General features: G+C 53.0%; 1 protein-coding gene and 1 long non-coding RNA gene across 2 annotated transcripts in view; both read left to right on the plus strand.

Moving 5' to 3' along the window:
• The window catches only part of SNX8 (sorting nexin 8), a 16,298-nt gene extending 14,342 nt beyond the window's left edge, over nt 1-1,956 (plus strand). The window contains exons 9-11 of the mRNA XM_037733356.1: nt 1,093-1,150; nt 1,456-1,596; nt 1,837-1,956. Coding sequence (XP_037589284.1) covers nt 1,093-1,150; nt 1,456-1,596; nt 1,837-1,956 — 319 coding nt within the window. The remainder of the gene's footprint in view (nt 1-1,092; nt 1,151-1,455; nt 1,597-1,836) is intronic.
• A 256-nt stretch (nt 1,957-2,212) lies between these two features.
• On the plus strand, nt 2,213-5,656 carry LOC108293008. The gene is made up of 3 exons (XR_005197675.1): nt 2,213-2,341; nt 3,665-3,746; nt 5,530-5,656. It is a non-coding gene; the product is annotated as an uncharacterized LOC108293008 (long non-coding RNA).
• The last annotated feature ends 13,559 nt before the right edge of the window (nt 5,657-19,215 follow it).

A 19,215-nucleotide genomic window follows, 5' to 3' on the forward strand; every position in this document is an offset into this window, starting at 1 on the left:
GACAGTTTGCCTTCTGGAGGGATTTGAGAAGTCAGAGGTAAAGCCTGCAGAGCTCCCGCACCCTGTGGCTGAGACAAGGGTTCTGAGTGCTTGGGAGCACTGCAGGTGGGGTGTTTTTCCAAAGAGCACGGGCCAGCTTTCTCCAGATGGTGCTTCCTTCAGCCTTTGAGAAGAAATGCTCTTGCAGTCCTGAGACAGGCCCCCCAAAGTTCTGGGATTACAGGCGTGAGCCACTGTGCCTGGTTGAGATTGAGTTTATTAAGTATCTGCAAGCAGCTTTGAAGCCGTGGTCTGTGGCACGTGTTGAATGGTCCTGAGTGTCTGGGATGGTCATAAGGTTTCACACTCTCCCTGGGAGGTGCTTGGTGCCTTGGGTGCCGTCTGGCAGTTTGGGAATGGCAGGCCGGAGGTGGCAGTGGTGGGGCTGGAGAGGCGGAGACAGCTGCCCTTAGGAGCATCACTGCGAGGTGGCCGGGGCCTCAGGGGACCAGGTTGGGCTTGGACATCTGAGTGGCTGGGCATGTCCTCAGTGAAGAAACGTGACCAACAGGTGGGGCCCTGTCCTGCCTGGGGCATGATGTCATCACCCCAGTCCTACCAGTTCCATTATTGTGGTGATGAGGAATTCCTAGTCCTGTGATGCTGAGATGAGTGTGCTGTGCTCCAGTGACTCAGCCTCCCCTGCAGGACCCCAGAGCTGCGCCCTGCCCGTGTCTAATCCCCTGCACAGCAGGTTTTGTCCTGACCCCTGCCTTGCTGCCACACTCCCCTCCTCACATCCACAGCATCCGTTGCCCTTGTTCCAAAAGTGTTGGTGAGTGGGGCCAGCGTTTGCATTGTGGTTTGTGTGTTATTGATTTGGTGGATGTGGTCTTCATGTTTTTGGTTTGCTTTTTTGTTTTGAGATGGAGTCTTGCTCTGTCACCCAGCCTGGAGTGTAGTGGTGCAATTGCAGCTCACTGCAGCCTCAACCTCCCGAGTAGTTGGGACCACAGGCATGCGCCACCACACCCGGCCAAGATTTCTGATTTTTTGTGGAGACTGGGTATCCCTCTGTGGCCCAGGCTGGCCTTGGTGTTTTACCTGCCAAAGCTTCCATGAAGCCAGTGCCTACACGGTAGCTAGAGCACGTACTGGCAGTGACCCGACAGTAACCCTTCTCGTGATTCCATGGCAGGCAGCTTTGCGGCCCTTGGTCCTGGGTGCAGGGTCCGAGGCATGGGCATCTGTGACCACAGGTCACATGAGGCCACTGGTCCACTCCTCATTTGGACTTCCTCTGTGCAGGATGGGCAGCACTGGCTCTGTCGGAGGTTTGAGGAGCTGATGCACCTGCGTGCCCCTCTGTCCCTGTCACTGGCAGGGGAAGGAGGGAGGGGAAGGAGTTGGGATTACAGCGTGGTGGGGAGGCCGGGCCCCGCCTGCTGATCTTGTTCTCTTCGTGTTCCCTTTCAGATGAGCAAGGTGTGGAACGATCTGAGACCCAAGCTCAGCTGCCTCTTTGCGGGACCACATAGCGTCCTGACCCCTCCGCATTCCCCGCCGCAGTCCCTGCCGGCGGCGGCGGCGGCGGCAAGCGGACCGTGGGCCGCTGAGGTGAGCGGCCTGGCTAGTGCGGGCTGTAGGAGCCCGGTGTGACAGGCATGTGGATGCCTGGTGGGACTTTGGGAGTGTGGGGCACTGGCACAGAGACTGCCAGGTGCCAGGCCTGAGAGTCCAGGCCCATCTTGGCTGGTGGGGGCTTTTGCTTCTGAAGCCTGCTCACCAAGCCTCGTTTCCAGGGGCCCTGGCTGGGGCCTGGGTGTTTTCCGTCAGCTCTTGGGTGGCCTGTGGCAGGCTCTGAGCTGTGCTGTTCTGGAGCGCCTGGCGAAGGGTAGGCCCTGCATGTCGGCGTCTGCCTGGGTGCATGTCCTCCTGGAGGAGGTAGCTTGGCCCCCTGCTCCCCTGCTCCCCTGACCCCCCATCCCTCTGCCTCTCTGCCCCCTGCCCCTCTGCCCTTCTGCCCCCTGCCCCCCTGCACCCCACCTCCTTTCCCCCTTGCTCCCTTGCCCCCCTGCCCCTCTATCTCTCTGCCTGTGTACTTCTCTGCTCCCTCCCTCCTGCCCCTCTGCCCCAGCCCCCCTGCTTCTCTGCCCCCTGCCTCCTTTCTCCTCCACCCCCTGCCCTGCACATGGTTTTGGCTTACTAAGTGGTTCTCTGGCCCCCTCTGCTTTCAGACCATCAACACACTGAAGGGGAGGATCTCAGAACTGCAGTGGAACGTGATGGATCAGGAGATGCGGGTGAAACACCTGGAGTCGGAGAAGCAGGAACTGCAGGAGCAGCTGGACCTGCAGCACAAGTGGGTGGTGGCCTGTGTGTGAGGTCAAGGCAGGAGTTGGCAGGGGTCAGGTCACGGGTTGGGGTTTGGGGGGGTCTGCCTCTCTCCTGGGGGCTGGGTGGGATATGGATGCACTCCCAGATGCTGTCCTAATTCACAGGCAGTCAAGAGGGGCAGACACTGAGGCCCCTGGAGCCAGGACCATGAGCCCAGAAAGTGTCCTCATGTTCCTAGAGCAGGGTGAGGGCAGCAACTTTTTCACACTCCTTCCTGGAGAGGGCTCCTGCAGATTTTACTTTATTTTTTGAGACAGGGTCTCACTCTGTCATCCAGTCTAGAGTGTAGTGGCACAATCATGGCTCACTGCAGCCTCCACCTCCTGGGGTCAAGCGATCCTCCTGTCTCAGCCTCCAGAGTAGCTCGGACTGCAGGCATTTGCACTACACCTGGCTAATTTTTTGAGATGGAGTCTCGCTCTGTCACCCTGGCTCAAGTGCAGTGGCACCATCTCGGCTCACCACAACCTCTGCCTCCTGGGTTCAGTGATTCTCCTGCCTCAGCAGCTGGGATTACAGGCACCTACCACCATGCCTGGCTAATTTTGCAACTGGCTAATTTTACAAAATGTTTCATGGAGATGGGGGTCTCACTTTGTCACCCAGGCTGGTCTTGAGCTCCTGACCTCAAGTGATTCTCCTGCATCATCCTCCTAGAGTGCTGGGATTACAGGTGTGAGCCACCGTGCCCTATTTAGGGCTAGATTTAAAGAGTGGCACCATGTGCCTTGGAGGTGCTGGGGATGTAGCTGGGAAGGGATGTCCAGGCACAGGGCTGGGCTCAGCCAAGGTACAGACATGAGAGCCTTGTGTGGAGCTGCGGTCAGCACCTTCTAAGATGCCCAGCACCATGGGCATCTCCTAAAGAGTTTGACTCTTCCCTCAGCAGATGTGGTTTTAGGAGAGTTCTAGTTTCATAGTAGAGAGGAGAGGTCATTTCTGGGTGGGGCTCTGCCACAACTGCTCCAGGGCTGCGGGTTGCGGCCAGCAGGTGAAAGCTGTGGGTGCCGCTGCTGTCGAGGACCTTGCAGGCGGCTTGGGCTCATTATGTACCCCGTGCGGATGAGCAGACTGAGGCCCCAGAGCCAGCCAGCAGGGGCTGGGGCCCAGGACCTTGGGGTACCCATGCAGTGGAAGTGTGTGTGGGGGTCTGTGCAGGTGGGGGTCCTGAACCTTGGGGTGAGAGTGAGCGTGTGTGGGTCTGTGCTGGGGTGGATCTCAGGCTGAAGAGAATTGTTGGCCTTGCCACATGCCTGTTTCTGTATGTGATGTATTTTTTTTTTAATAGAAAATAGCAGGAAGCCAGTCAGAAAATCCAGGAACTCCAGGCCAGCCAAGAAGCGAGAGCAGACCAAGAGCAGCAGATTAAGGTGAGTTGCTTGTGTCGGGTGCCTTGTGGACATCCCTGTGGTGGTCTTGGCTCTCCTGCCCCTGTCGGCCTTTCTGCACCGGTGCCGAGCTCCGTGAGCCTCCTGTGAGGTTTGCTGCTGCCCTGTGTGGTGGGCATTTTGCTGGGCACCAGGGATGCCATGGTGAATGAGGCAGATGCTGCTGCCCTCAGGGAGTGTGCATTCTAGAGGATGGAGACTAATCGGAGACACGGAGAGAAAATGTCCGAATGTACAATGATGTCAAGTGCTGAAGGGTGTGAGAAGATGATACAGGCATAGAGGGGCTGAGAAATCTGCCCACAGTTGCACAGCTGGAGCTGGGTCTCAGTCAGGGTGACCTACTCAAGCTCATGCTGTGCCCTTTCCCTGTGGAGGGCATGCCAGGGAGACGCTGACTCCGGATCCCTCTCCTAGCTCCTGTTGCCTGGAGAGCAGCCTCCAGACCCTGTGCCCCGGCTGTGCACCCTTGGCCCCCCATGTACCCTCACCTCCATGCCTCATACCAGCTCTTCCTGGCTGCAGAGCTGACTGTCACCCCCAACCAGCCTCTGCCATGTCACCTCCTGGTGGTGTTCCCTTGCCCCTCGTCCTCCCGTCTGCATCCCTCGGCCCACCTGTCAGGATTTGCTGGCCGGTGAGGCCTGGTGTCTGTCTTTTGCATCACTGTCTCTGCCACTTGACCTGGTACATTGCACAGAGATGGACTCCGTTAGTGTTTGTTGAATGACCGTCTGGTTTGGTCGTGGTTTCATCCTCTGCCTGTTCAGTAACTTGCTGCTCACAGATGTCAGCTGTGTCCCAAGGAGACTGGGTACCATAGGGAAAAGCCTGTCCTCACTATTGGAAAGACTAAGCTGTTACACACGTGCTACTAGAGAGGCAGAAGTGGGCTTGACACGGGAGGGTGGGATGTTTCACCATGGAGTGTCACCTTGGGCCAGACTTGAGATAGACTTTTGCTTCTAGATAGTTCCCTGAGGGCAGGACGGTGGTGTGCACAGCAGCCCAGCGGTGTGTGGTGTGAATGCCAGCTCCCAGTGCACGGTGGGCTGGGAGGACGGTGTTGGGAAGAGCTGCCCTGGACTAAATGCCAAGGCTCAGTATTGGAAGCAGCTTTGAGGGCCCTGGTGCAGCCCGGGAAGGCCTCCCAGAGGAGAGTCCTGAGCCATGGAGGCTGCTGAGGACCTGGGACAGTTTAGCGGAGGAACTTCCTGGCCTCAGTGACTTTACTTTTTAGGGGATGCTTTTTTCTATAGCAGATTTAGGTTCACAGCAAAATGAGCAGAAGGTAGAGCTCCTGTGCACCCCTGCTCCCTGCCCGTCCCCCCAAAAAAAACACACACCGCCTTTCCTGGTAGAGTGGAGCCCGTGTGACGGTGATGAACCTGCCTGGACACATCAGTGTCAGGGAGAGTCCACAGGTCCCTCGAGCGTCTCTCCTGGAGTGGGACAGTATATGGTTTGGGCAAATGGAAAATGTTCTATATTCACTGTTAGAGCGTCACACAGAAGAGTTTTACTGCCTAAAAATCCTTTGTGCTTCCCCAGTTAATCCCCAACTCTCTCCTTCTGAGCAGCTGACAATTCCGGAACTTTTGCTGTCTCTATAGTTCCCCCTTTCCCAGAATGTCCTGTGGTTGGATCCTGCAGTTCGTGTAGCCGCTGCAGACCAGTTTCTTTCTCTTAGCCATGTGCGTGGGACTTTCTCCAGGTCTCTTCATGGTTCATTTTTCCCTTCTTTTCTGTCCCTGGCCTCCAACAGGATCTGGAGCAGAAGCTGTCCCTACAAGAGCAGGATGCTGCGATTGTGAAGAACATGAAGTCTGAGCTGGTGCGACTCCCTAGGCTGGAACGGGAGCTGAAGCAGCTGCAGGAGGAGAGTGCACGCCTGCGGTGAGGGGGCATGGGGGATGGAGTAGCCTGTAGTGAGTCTGGGTTTGTGCCCAGGAGCACGCGGTGCATACCCCATAGGGACAGGGCCCCTGGGCTCTTGGCTTCATCCCCAGGGTGTGTGGCTATTTGAGCAACTCTTTGTGGCACTGCCAGGGAGATGAGAGAGACCAATGGGCTGCTCCAGGAGGAACTGGAAGGGCTGCAGAGGAAGCTGGGGCCCCAGGAGAAGATGCAGGAGGTGCTGGTTGGCTCGGAGCTGGAGAACGAGGTGAGGGTCTGTGCGGAGTGGGTCGTGCCCTTGTGTGATGGGGTGGGAGGCAGAATCATGGTTCCCAGAGAGGTCCATGCGTTATCCCCTGAGCCTGTGAACACGGCACCTTTCCTCGCAGGGCGATTGAGGTCATAGGTGAGCTGGCCCACAGTGGGGAGGGACTCCTAGGCTATCCTGGGGGCTCAGAGTGACATCACAGGGACTTGGCAGCTCCTGCTGGGTGTGGAGATGGAGGAGGGGCCACAAGCCAAGGAACGTGGATGCCTCTGGAAGCTGGAAAGAGCAGGGAAGTGGACTCTCCCCTGGAACCTGCAGAAGGAGCTCAGCCCTGCTGACGCCAGGATTCCAGCCCAGGGAGACCCATTTTGGATTTCTGAACTAGAGTACTATAAGATACTATAAGATATTCCATTTGTAGGCTGTTATTTTATTTATTTATTTTTTTTGAGACGGAGTCTTGCTCTGTTGCCAGGTTGGAGTACAGTGGCATGATCTCAGCTCACTGCAACTTCTGCCTCCCGGGTTCAAGTGATTCTCCTGCCTCAGCCTCCTGAGTAGCTGGGACTACAGGCATGTGCCACCATGCCCAGCTAATTTTTGTATTTTCAGTAGAGACAGGGTTTCACCATGTTGGCCAGGATGGTCTCAATCTCTTGACCTCTTGATCCACCTGCAGCCTCTCAAAGTGCTGGGATTACAGGCGTGAACCACTGCGCCCAGCCTGCTTGCTGGGATTCATACCTGAATTTATGGGCCCAGGAAGGAGCGAGGCATGAAGTGCACAGTGTGAGGCATGAAGCGTACAGTGTGACTTCTGCAGTTGGGGAATAATAACCCGGCCACTTCCAAGCAGACTTGGAGCATTTAGTGCCCAGCTCAGAGATAAGGGTAGGCTCTCCTGAGAGGTCCGGGACTCAGCGCCGTGATCATTATTGTCAGTCTTATGTGACAATCCTGTGGCAGGCGATGACAGGGTCCGTGCTTTTGTTGTCTTTTCAGAGGCTGCTGGCCAAGCTGCAAAACTGGGAGAGACTGGACCAGATCACGGGCTTGAATGTCAGGTACGGAGGGGCAGGTGCCTCGGGGTCCCACCTTCTCTGAAGGGTCGCTGGGGAAGAGCAGAGTCTGCCACCTGCTCACGGGCACTGTCTCTAAAAGGCTGGTGGGGGCCTTTTGTCCTGGGCTGCTCAGGTTTAATGAGGCCTTTCCCAGTGGGTGGGGCAGTGGAGCTGAGCGACTCTTCCTGCTGAAGCCTCAGTAACATATTCATTGAGTAGCAGAATATCCACAGCAAACCAGTGGCAGGTGTCTGATTGCCCTGCATTGTGGGGCTTTGTGAAAGGACTCTTTCTGGTGTATCCTGAGGAAGAAATTGCTTTTGGGGAAAATCATTTATTTTAGGGAACTGTAACCAGTGGAGATGAGCTGAGTTTCTAGAGTTCAGAAAAACCCACCATATTAGACGCTGTTCTTGCATCACTATAAAGAAATACCTGTGAGTGGGTGATTATGAAGGAAAGCTGTGGAATTAGATCACACTTCTGTAGGCTGTGCAGGAAGCTTCTGGTGAAGCCGCAGGGAACTTTCAGTCCTGGCAGAAGGTGAAGGGGAAACAGGCATGTCACATGGCAAAAGCAGGAGCGAGAGTGAGAGAGAGAGAGAGAGAAAGACAGAAAGAGACAGAGAGAGCAAGAGAGTGCACGAGAGCAGGGCTGGGAGGGAGGTGCCACGCACTTCTTAATGATCAGATGTCATGAGAACTTACTATCATGAAGACAGCCCCAAACTGTGAGGGATCTGCCCCCATGATCCAAACACTTCCCACCGGACTCCACTTCTAGCCCCGGGGATTACAATTCAACATGACATGTGGGCAGGGATGGAGATCCAAACAGTTCTCACCCACCGTAGTGGAAGACTATTGTCTGGTGCTTGGAGCAGCCTCTTCAGCCAGTCTGTGCCAAGCTGAGTGCCAGCGCATGGGTGGAGGGATGTGGGGTGGAGCTGCCAGGGGACCACCCTGGGTGCTGGGGATGGCATTCTTACAGACAGGAGAGCAGGACTGTTCCCAGGTCTGGTCCTGTCTGTCCTACCCCATCCATCTCAAGGGCCTGTGCTCATCTTTCTCCAGCAGCGGCTTGGTTGGCTCCCGCCCTTCAGCTGCTGGGCCCCTGCAGGTGACCGCCTCCTGGCAGCTCTGGCCTGGGCCCCACTTTGTGGTTGCCCTGGTGTGCCATGTCTCGGGAAGGTGCAAGAGTGATGCTTTTGAGGGAGCCATTGGAGCCCGGGGCTCATGGCCTTGGTGCTGGTGCTGAGGCCGCCTCTTGTGTTTGCTTGTGAGATTTCAAGGCTTCCCGCTTCCTGCCTGTCTTTCCTGCTGCTCTGGAAACTAGGCGGAGACTGAGATGAGACTCTCTGAAAGAGCTGTCCTGTGACTGCACCATCGAACTGCTGGTTCTGGAATCCACTACCTTCTCATCAGCATTACTGGCTTCAGTTCTCAGTCACCTGAAAATGCCCCTTCATCTTCTTTGAGCTTTGCTAAATCAGAGTGTGGCCTGGGCTGCCATCTCCTTTTGAACTCCCCCTGTAGAACACGGACTTCTGCAGGGCCGGCCTCAGCGGGGCCTAAATGCTTTGTGCTTCTGTCTGTTCACTGGGTTTATTAATTGCTTGTAAGGCGACCCTTCTGCTTCCAGGGATACTCTGGCCAAATGAGAAACCTCCGTGACTTTTTTCCTGGGAGGGACATCAGAGGCCCCCTCGTGCCTGATGGGCCTGGCCTTGTTGGACGGTCCAAGTGTGCAGTTTGCCCTGGAGCACTTAGCGTCAGTCAGGCACACAGACCTGGCACAGCTGGCTGCTGTCTCTGGCTGGTTACAAAGTACTGCTGCTCTATCAGCCTTTGCCCTGTTCCCGCATCTGAGTGTCTTGCCTGGGTGTGGCCTATGTGAGGGCAAGCTGGCCTGGGGTGCTGCTGGCTGGTGTGAGGGTGAGCTGGCCTGGGGGTGCTGCCTGGGTGTGGGCAGCATGAGGACAAGCTGGCCTGGATGCTACCGTCCAGTGTGAGGGCGAGCTGGCCTGGGTGCTGCCGGCCGGTGTGAGGATGAGCTGGCCTGGGGTGCTGCTGGCCGGTGTGTTCCATGTTTACTCTGCCTATCCTGGTGGCCAGGCCCTGCATGGGGGAGAGGAGGGGTCGGTCTACAGGGCTGGTGGAGGTGGGCTGCCTGTGTCCACTGCCAGCTTAAAGTGGGGTGGGAGGCAAGTGACATGCATGTGTGGTGCCCTGCAGCTTTGATGAGGAAAATAGATAGTGCTTTGGGGGCTGGGGGGGCTGGATTCAAGTCCCCTTCCCACCAACAGTAAGACCCGTTTCAAGTCACTGCGCTGCTCTGGGCCAGTGTTCTCTACATTGAAAGGGGAACATGGAGTTCTCCTCCCCGCTGCGTGTGAAGATCAGATGCCATCATGTACTTGTGGAGGGCCCTGTGAGTAGGAGACGGCTGGTGCGAGCGACCTCTCTGAGCAGCCAGAGGCTGATGTCCAGGAAGGGATGGAGCCATCCTCGCTGTGGGGGTTGACCCCTAGTTTCCTGCATTGGCCTTGGCTGTGGGTCTGGTAGAGGGCAGGTTTCCTCACGTGCTCTGACACCTGCCGGGCCTGGACCCCTTCAGAGCTCCCCACCACTCCTTGTGTTTCCTGTGCACCGCAGGGTGGGTGTCTGAATGTGGTTCTGATTCATGCTCGATGTTAGTGGGGGTAGCACTAACATAGCATTCCCATGTCACAGTCCCTGGGAATGCAGGCTGGGGGTACTGAATGCGGCTCATAGAGGGTTTGGTAAATATGTGCATTTCTGGCTCATAGAGGGTTTGGTAAACATGTGCACTTCGAGGGTTTGGTAAACGTGCATTTCTGGCTGGGCACAGTGGCTCACGCCTGTAATCCCAGTGCTTTGGGAGGCTGCAGCAGGGGGATCACTCTAGCCTACATGTTTGAGATCAACCTGGGTAACATAGTTGAGACCTGTCTGTACCAAAAAAGAAAGAAAAAAAATAGCTGTGCTCAGCAGGGCTCACCTATAGTCCCAGCTACCCAGGAGACGGAGGTGGGAGGATCACCTGAGCCCAGGAGGTCAAGGCTTCAGTGAGCCGTGATCACACTACTGTACTCCAGTGACAGAATGAGACCCTGTCTCTCAAAAAGAAACAAAAACAAAGTGCATTATTTCTGGGTAAACCACAGATACACTGGCCTTTCTTTCTATTTTTAGGGACCAGATTTGGGGCAGTTCTTAGGGATTTCTGAAGCCCATGTCAGGCAACATTGAATGTGGCGATGAAGTGGGCAATGGGGACACAGATGCAGTGAGTAGCTGGGGCCCCGGGCAATAGCTGCCGCTTGTGGTCCCATGGGAGGGGTGAGCACACTTGCTGTTCATGTGTAGAGACACGCGTGCTTCTGTGGGCGAGCTTGGGGATCCCCTCCCCTCAGCCGTGGGGACCTGAGGTGATATCACGTAGCCTGGAAGCAGAGGGCTCAGCAGCTGGGAGTGCCCTGGGCCTGTGCGAGTGGGCTGGCATCTGCTTACATTCAGGCCCAGGCCTTGCTGGGATTTGGGGCTTGCTGAGGCCGGAGGCCCCAGGCCCTGTGGGTGCAGAGCAGCTGCTGCCACTAGGTGGTGCCTCTGCCTTGGTGATCCTTCCCACAGCTATTTCTCTTGGGTCTCTTTGGCCTTGTGGTCCCACCACCCTCCCACCATGGGACTTGCTTGCTGACACCAGGGTTGTAGTTGATGGGGATGTGAGGGGCCTGTAGCCACTATTCCTGCCTGCCTTTAGTGATGTGCTTCTGGCTGTCTCATGCCTGCCCGGTTTCTGACCAGCATCCTGGGGACCCTCGGGTCCCAGGGCTATAAGCCCCTGGTGTTGAGGCCAGGTGTCCTCTGCATGGGCCCTTCCCTAAGGACAGGACTCTGGTGTCCTGCAGTCCTCAGAGGGCTCTTTGGCCTTACCCCAGACTTAGATGTACCCTGCCTGAGCCCCAGGAGAGAGTGGCCTGCTCACCCTCTTCCCCATGTGAGGCTTCTTACGTCTTAGGAGAGGAGGCTGGGTGAGTTGGCTGGGGCGAGTCAGTGAAACCATGGGAAGACCCTGTGGAACGAGGTCCTTATGTGTCACGCAGGCCTGGGCACATGCGACATGTCCAGCACACAGGGTCATGCAAGTTGTGGGCATATTAGTTTCTACAACTTTGAAGTCACAGGCAGGAAGGGGACACTGTGTGTGGATGAGCCTGCGTGAATACACGTGGGAAAGGGCAGGATGCCAGTGCCAGTAGTGTGATGTTGATACGCTTTCCCTTAGGGTGTTGGGCATTGGGCTGAGGGAGTTAGCAGCAGTCTGGCAGGCAGTGATGTGATGAGCTTGGTCTCCTAGGAGCGTGGTCTGTCTTGAGGGATGACTTATGGTTGTGGAAAGTGGATGCCAGGACACACCCTTTGAGGTACATGTCAACCTAGGCAAGACGTCAGGGGCACAGGAAGAGGAGGTGTAATCAACAGAGGCCAGTGGGAAAGATGTGTGAGAGTGGAGGCCATCTGGGAATGCAGGGTGCTTCTCTTTGGAAAATCACCTGTTTCAGTAGAATGAGAAAGGGGTGCAGGCCATCTCTGTAGGCAAGCAGCACAACCGTTGATAACAATCCCAAATGCGTTTGTGGTTGAAAATTCTCAGCAAGCTAGGAAGAGAAGAGAAATTCCTCAACCCAGGTAAAAGACACCTGCGAAAAACCACAGCTGATATAATATAAGGGTGAAACTGACTGCGTCCCTGACACAGAGACCAGGCAGGGTGTCTGTTCCCGCCACCCCTGGTCGCACTGTGTGGGAGATCTTCACCAGTATAATTAGGCAGGCAAAAAGAAAAGGTAGATAGACTGGAAAGGAGGAAGTAAACCTATATCTGGAGACAACATAATGATCTGTAGAAGTTTCCAGAGTATCAATGACAAGCCAGTAGGACTAAACAGTGAGGTTTACAGGGTCACAGCATACAAGGACAGTGTACCAAAATAGGTTACGTTTCCGTATGCTAGCAATGAGCCACTGGAGTACATACCACATATGACGGCATCAAAGTCCATGAAATACTCAGGGATGCATATAAGAAAATCTGTGTAAGATTTGTACACTGAGAAGCTTCAGATGCAACTGAGACATTAAGATCACCTAATATAAAAAAATAGAGACATCATAAGGAGAAAAAGGAACTCTTTTCCGTTCTGCTCTCACACAGCCACTGACTCAGTACTTCTGACATCAGATACTGGAAGGTTCCCCACACACCAGCCAGTTCTCCAGGGGATACCAGCTGGGTGTCCTGCAGCCTCACCTGTACTCTCTCCACTTGGAGTTAGTATCAGCTCCCCCGGGATCAGGGCCAGTCCCACACGCCTGGGCCCCACTTCCGATTCTGATTGCAAGGTAGCAGGCTGTCATCTATGCTTCATTGTACTGTTTTCTCCTCTCCCTCTGCCACTGACGTCAGCTGTACTTCTGACTAGCAGGCTATTAAAGGAGGCTCCTATAACCCATTCCTTGGTTTAATTAATTTGCTAGTGTGACTCTCAGAACTCAGGAAGACATTTTCTTATGTTTACTCCTGTGTTATAAAGGATGTTAGGATACCTGAATTGAACCTTAGAAAGACTGGAAAAAAAAAAAAAGGATGTTAGGAATAATTCAGGTCAACAGGTCTATAGAGTGAGGTACGAGGGGAGGCGTGGAGCTGCCATGCCCTCTTTGGGTACACCACCCTCCAGGACCTTCCACGTGTGCAGCTCTGAACCCTGGCCTTATTTATGGGTTTTTACAGAGGCTTTGTTACATAAGCATGATTGATTACACCACTGGCCATTGGGAATCAACTCAACCTTCCGCCCCTCTCCCCTTCTGGGAGATTGAGGGGTGGGACTCAAAGTCCCAACCCTCTAATTCCACCTTGGTGTTTCTGGTGACCATCCTATCTGAAGCTGCCTGGGGGCTGCCAACCACCAGTCATGTATGTCAAATGTATATTTCAGAGTATCATAAAGATACCATGTTCATGTATTGGAAGGTTCATGATTGTTAAGATGGCAGTTTGCTCAAATTGTCCCAAATATTTGACATAATCCCAAAACAAAGCCCCAGCAGGCTTTTTGGGTAGAAATTGATGCGCTGATTTCCAAAATTTCTTTTTTTTTTTGAGACAGACTCTTGCTCTGTCACCCAGGCTGGAGTGCAATGGCACAGTCTCGGCTCACTGTAACCTCTGCCTCCTGTGTTCAAGTGATTCTCCTGCCTCAGCCTCCTGAGTAGCTGGGATTACAGGCTCATGCTACCACGCCCGGCTAATTTTTGCATTTTTATTAGAGACGGGATTTCACCATGTTGGCCAGGCTGGTCTTGAACTCCTGACCTAGGTGATCCACCCTCTTTGGCCTCCCAAAGTGCTGAGATTACAGGTGTGAGCCACTGCACCTGGCTGACCATTTCTAACATTTCTGTGGGAATGTAAAGCACCTGTAAATTGTTATAGCCATAACAATTTTGAAAAAGAACAAGTTATAGGGCTTACGCTGTCCAATTTCAAGACACATTGTAAATTGCATAAATTGAGACAGTGTGGTATTAAGTATAGACATATGTAAATCATTAGAACAAAGTGGAAAGTTCAGAAATAATTCAAGAATATAGTGTTGATTGTTGTCAAAAGTGTCAAGGTAGTTCAGTGGGTTAAAGAGTCTTTTCACAAGCGTGGTAAACCAGTAGGCTGCCTCATGCTGTACACAAGATTTAACTCAATGACCCATTGACTTGTGTAAAAGTCACAAAATTTGGAAGCTACGGTTTGGCAAAGAGGTTTTAGGATACAATGAGCATGAACCAGAAATGTAAAAAATGATGAATTAGACTTCATCAAAATTGAAAACTTCTCTCAAAATACACAAATGAAAAGGCAGACCATAGACTAGAAAAATATTTGTGATATATTAACATGCATCTGCCCAAAGATGTGCTCCAGGATAATAAAGAATTCTCACAAATTTGTTACCATAGTTTAAAAAATGGTCAGAAGACTTTTAACAGATACTTTACTTATTTATTTGGAGTTGGAGTCTTGCTCTGTTACCCAAGTTGGAGTGCAGTGGCACAGTCTTGGCTCACTGCAACCTCTGCCTCCCGGGTTCAGGCAATTCTCCCACCTCAGCCTCCTGAGTAGCTGGGATTCCAGGCGTGTGCTACCATGCCCAGCTAATTTTTGTATTTTAGTAGAGATGGGTTTCACCATGTTGGCCAGGCTAGTCTCGAACTCCTGACCTCAGGTGATCTGCCTGCCTTAGCCTCCCAAAGTGCTGGGATTGCAGGTGTGAGCCACTGTGCCTGACCTGCTTTTAACAGACACTTTACAAGAGATGGTATACAAATGGTAAATAAGGACATGAAAAGATGGTCAACGTTGTTGGTTATTAGGGGAATACAAATTAAGACTGTAATTGCCCAACACAGTTCTTGCCGCCCAGAAAAGCTAACGCACTGTGAACAGCAGGTGTGACAGCAAAGAAAGAGTTTAATGATTGCAGAGCCAGGCAAGGGAGGTGGACAAGAGATAACTCTCAAATCTGTCTCCCTGAGAATTCGGAGGCGAGGGTTTGAGGGTGTTTTGGTGGACAGCGGCCTAGGGAGTGGTGAATGCTGGTTGACTGGGTTGGGGATGCCATCATAGGGGTGTCAGGACTGTCTTTATGCAGTGAGTCAGTTCCTGGGAGATAGGGTCACAGGTCCAGGTGGCATCTCTTGAGCTGCTGAAATGCTAAATCTGAAGAGCATCTCAAAGACCAGTTCTTTAGGTTTCACAATAGTGATGTTGTCTGTAGGAGCCATTCGGGAAGTTCTGAATCTTGTAACCTCTGGTTACTTGACTCTGGGCAGCAGGCACTATAGAAGAGCAAGCTAAATAAGCAGAGGCAGGCGGTGGTTTAACTGTGCTTGTTCTCTAGCAAAGTTCAGGCCTCTGTGGTGATGCCAGTCTTAGGAATGTGGCTTTAATCTCCAAACAAGGAGGGGTGGCAGTTTTCCTTGCCTTGAAGTTTAACTATAAACTAAATTCCTCTCATAGTTACCTTGGCCTCTGCATTAGAATAAGCCCCCCCACCCCCCTGAACAAAAAAAAAAAAATTAGCCTGTGAGGTTAGAAGCAACATGGAGTCAGTAATGTAGATTTCTCTCATTACTTAAAATTCGGTAAAGGTGGTTTCAAGACCACAGTGACATACCACTCTGTACACAGTAGAATGGCTAAAATGAAGCAGACAGACCATCCAGACTGCCAGCAGAGATGCAGAGCAGCCAGCCCATCAAACTGGGAGCAGGAAGTGGTACGCCACTTTGGAAATGGCTTGGTAGCTTTTTACACGCTTACGGTATGACCCTGCAGTTCCATTCCTAGGTATTTAACCCAAGAGAAGCCCAGGAGAAAATGTGACGTCATGAAGACTTGTACAGGGATGTTTGTAGGAGCCTTAATCTAACAGTCTGAGAGCAGCAACAAGTCAGGTGCCTGTCAGCAGGTGAAGGGATGCATGGACCGTGACGTCTCCATGCAGTGGGGTGCCACTCAGTGTAACACGCGACAGCAGCTGTGCTCAGAAACATCAATGAGCCTGTCTTGCTGAGTGAGGGAAGCCAGACTTACTGACTTTATACTTACTATATGATTCCGTTTAGTTGAACTCTTTAAAAAGGCAAGACTGAGCAACAGTGACAGAAAGCAGGTCAGTGATCCCTGGAGTCTCGTGTTGAGATAAGATCGGGGGCCTGCAGGAGTCTTATGGGGCACTAGAAATATCCTTTGACATGATGGACGTGATAGCTGCATAGGTGTACACGCAGCAAAGCTAATGCCACTGCTCTTGTGAAACGGGTTCATGTGTGCACATCAGACCTCCCTCAAGCTGGCCTACCAGCAGCAAGCTCCTTGGATTAGCTGTAAGCGGAAGGAAAATCCTTTAGTGGCGACTTGGACTGAATTGGAGAGTGGCCTGGGGGTGCTGTTTAAAGGCAGCCTTCATTTGGGAAGGGACCCATCCCTTGAGCTTATGGAAGGCCTAAGGCCACGGCTGCCGGGACCTCCTGGGTCTTTGGCATGTGGGCATGAGTGCCGTGGGAACTGGCAGCATGTGAGGCCAGGTGCAGGCTGCAGACGGTCAGGGAATTTCACATTTGATTAAAAGCAGAACAAACTACATAAATGTTAACAAATGAAATGAAAAGTGGGATGTGGTCGTCCTTTCCTTCCCTCCCTGGTGACCCCACTCAGGAATGGGTGCCCTGTGTGACAGCTTCCTGGCCATTGTCACATTGTGTTCTCATTATTCCTTGGGGGGCTGTTCCAGAACAGAACTGATTGCCCTGGAGGTGGGCAGCAGAGCGTGCTGTCCTCGGCCCCAGTTTGTCTTTCTAGGCAGTGCCTGATGAGTTTCTTGTGTATCATTCTGGAAATGTATGTACGTACAAGCTCTTTATGTACCCCCCTGGCCTTTTAAAATGGTGCTCCTTTCATAGTTTTATTTTGCAATGGTTTTCACTCAGTATTTGACAGTCTTTCGGCCCAGCACAAGGCTGTTCTGCTGAACTACTTTAAAGAGCTGCCAGGTAAGCAGGAGTGTAGACGGACTCAGACTCTAGCAACCTCTCTTGATGGGCACTTAGGGTGTTTCCAGCTTCTTCCCCCAATTAACCATGCTAGGCTGGTTGGGTAAATTCTTACAATCAGAATTTTTAGTTCAAAAGNTGATAGCTGCATAGGTGTACACGCAGCAAAGCTAATGCCACTGCTCTTGTGAAACGGGTTCATGTGTGCACATCAGACCTCCCTCAAGCTGGCCTGCCAGCAGCAAGCTCCTTGGATTACCTGTGAGCGGAAGGAAAATTCCTTAGTGGCGACTTGGACTGAATTGGAGAGTGGCCTGGGGGTGCTGTTTAAAGCCAGCCTTCATTTGGGAAGGGACCCATCCCTTAAGCTTATGGAAGGCCTAAGGCCACGGCTGCCGGGACCTCCTGGGTCTTTGGCATGTGGGCATGAGTGCCATGGGAAGTGGCAGCATGTGAGGCCAGGTGCAGGCTGCAGATGGTCAGGGAGCTTCACATTTGATTAAAAGCAGAACAAGCTACATAAATGTTAACAAATGAAAAGAAAAGTGGGATGTGGTCGTCCTTTCCTTCCCTCCCTGGTGACCCCACTCAGGGATGGGTGCCCCATGTGACAACTTCCTGGCCATTGTCACATTGTGTTCTCATTATTCCTTGGGGGGCTGTTCCAGAACAGAGCTGATTGCCCCAGAGGTGGGCAGCAGAGCATGCTGTCCTCGGCCCCAGTTTGTCTTTCTAGGCAGTGCCTGATGAGTTTCTTGTGTATCATTCTGGAAATGTATGTACGTATAAGTTCTTTATGTACCCCGCTGGCCTTTTAAAATGGTGCTCCTTTCATAGTTTTATTTTGCAATGGTTTTCACTCAGTATTTGACAGTTTTTCGGCACAGCACAGGCTGTTCTGCTGAACTACTTTAAAGAGCTGCCAGGTAAGCAGGAGTGTAGACGGACTCAGACTCCAGCAACCCCTCTTGATGGGCACTTAGGGTGTTTCCAGCTTCTTCCCCCAATTAACCATGCTAGGCTGGTTGGGTAAATTCTTAAAATCAGAATTTTTAGTTCAAAAGACTCATAGCTGGTGCTGTATCACCCTCCCAAAAGCCTGTCTGCTGTCCGCTCCTGTCGCGGCTTGAGTGCCGTTGCTTAATGGGGGTGGTGTGCTTTCAATATTTCTAGGGAGATTCAGATCTAAGTCACAGTAAAGTGAGTAGAGAAGGCATCTTTAGTGTCTTGGCTTTTCAAAAATGCCATTTAGCAGCTCCTCCTGAGGGGGACCCTATGAAATAGGAACGAAGTAGATGTTAAGTCCTGTGGCCGAGCCCCCACTTTAGGGAAGAGATCATTTGCTTGTGGCCAAGATGCCACGAACAAGATGTTATTTGGCTTCTTGCCTGTCCCTTTGTGCCTGAATCTGGTCTTGCTTCCCATCCCGCTGGGTGGGCAATGTACCTGTCAGCAGGCGCAGGCCTGAGCGGGGTTGAGGAGGCTGGGCTGGGGAGGTGGGAGGTGGGTGGTGGCAGCTAAGAGGCCTGGCAGCTGTGCCCACCTGGAACTGCTGACCCATCCCCTGGAGTTCAAAGCTGAGCACCTGTCAGTGCTGAGGTGGACATTTTCCCAAAAACATTTGTAGACTGGCCAGATGACAAGTATCAGGGCCCAGCTTCCCTGATGTGTGAGGCCAATTAGGAGGACAGTGAGTGAGTTGCATGATTTTCCTCTAAGGAAGGGTCTAATTGACCAGCCAAGACACTTTTATTATCCTAGTTACCGTGCGTGTGATCTGTAATTACCCGGCCATTGAGTTGATCAATACCAGACGCCCTAGTGGTGCTTGGGAAGGTGGGTGGCTGTCAGGTATGTGGGTCCATTTTAATTGGCACCGGTTTGTTTTTCTTTGGGGCATGGGAGGAGGGGGAGAAGCATTTGGCCTTCTGGGGGCTTGTGTGAGTGCACCCTTTCTTCCCGTGTTGCATGCCAGATGCCTTGGGGTCTGGGCCGTGTTTCCCCTTTTGGTTTGTTCGTTCATTCACTCATTTGTTCACCATAAGCTGCTCTCATGGAGCCTGTAGTTGGAGGGAGAAGGACCCCTCAGGCCTGTGCATCTGTGGTGTGCAGGTCAGGTCCCAGGCCCTTGGAGCTGGACTGTGGTGAGTGTGCTTCCCTCCAGAGAAGCAGGCTGGGGTGGCACACGGACCAGGTTCCCAGCTCTATCCTTGTCCAGAGGTGCAGGCCGGGGTGGCCTACGAGCCAGGTTCTCAGCTCTATCCTTGTCCAGAGGTGCAGGCTGAGGTGGGGCATGAGCTGGGTTTCCAGCTCCATGTGCATCCAGAGGTGCAGGCGGAGGCTGGGCATGAGTGGAGTTCCCAGCTCCATCCACGCATGGTGACTTCTCCTCTCCACCCCAGCTCCTCCTGTGGCTGAGTCCTGGCCGCTTTCTGCCTTGAGGTTGTGTTGGTTTTCTGTAAACTCATCCTCTCAATCCCGAGCTTTGTGAGTTAAGAGCCCAGGTCTCCCTTTAGCACCCTGTGCTGGGCGTGCAGTAGGCACTTGCTGAGCCTTTGAGGAGTGGAGGACCGAGCGAGGGGACTCTG

Source organism: Cebus imitator, unplaced genomic scaffold (assembly GCF_001604975.1).
Source record: "Cebus imitator isolate Cc_AM_T3 unplaced genomic scaffold, Cebus_imitator-1.0 Scaffold519, whole genome shotgun sequence".
NCBI classification, from domain to species: Eukaryota; Metazoa; Chordata; class Mammalia; order Primates; family Cebidae; genus Cebus; species Cebus imitator.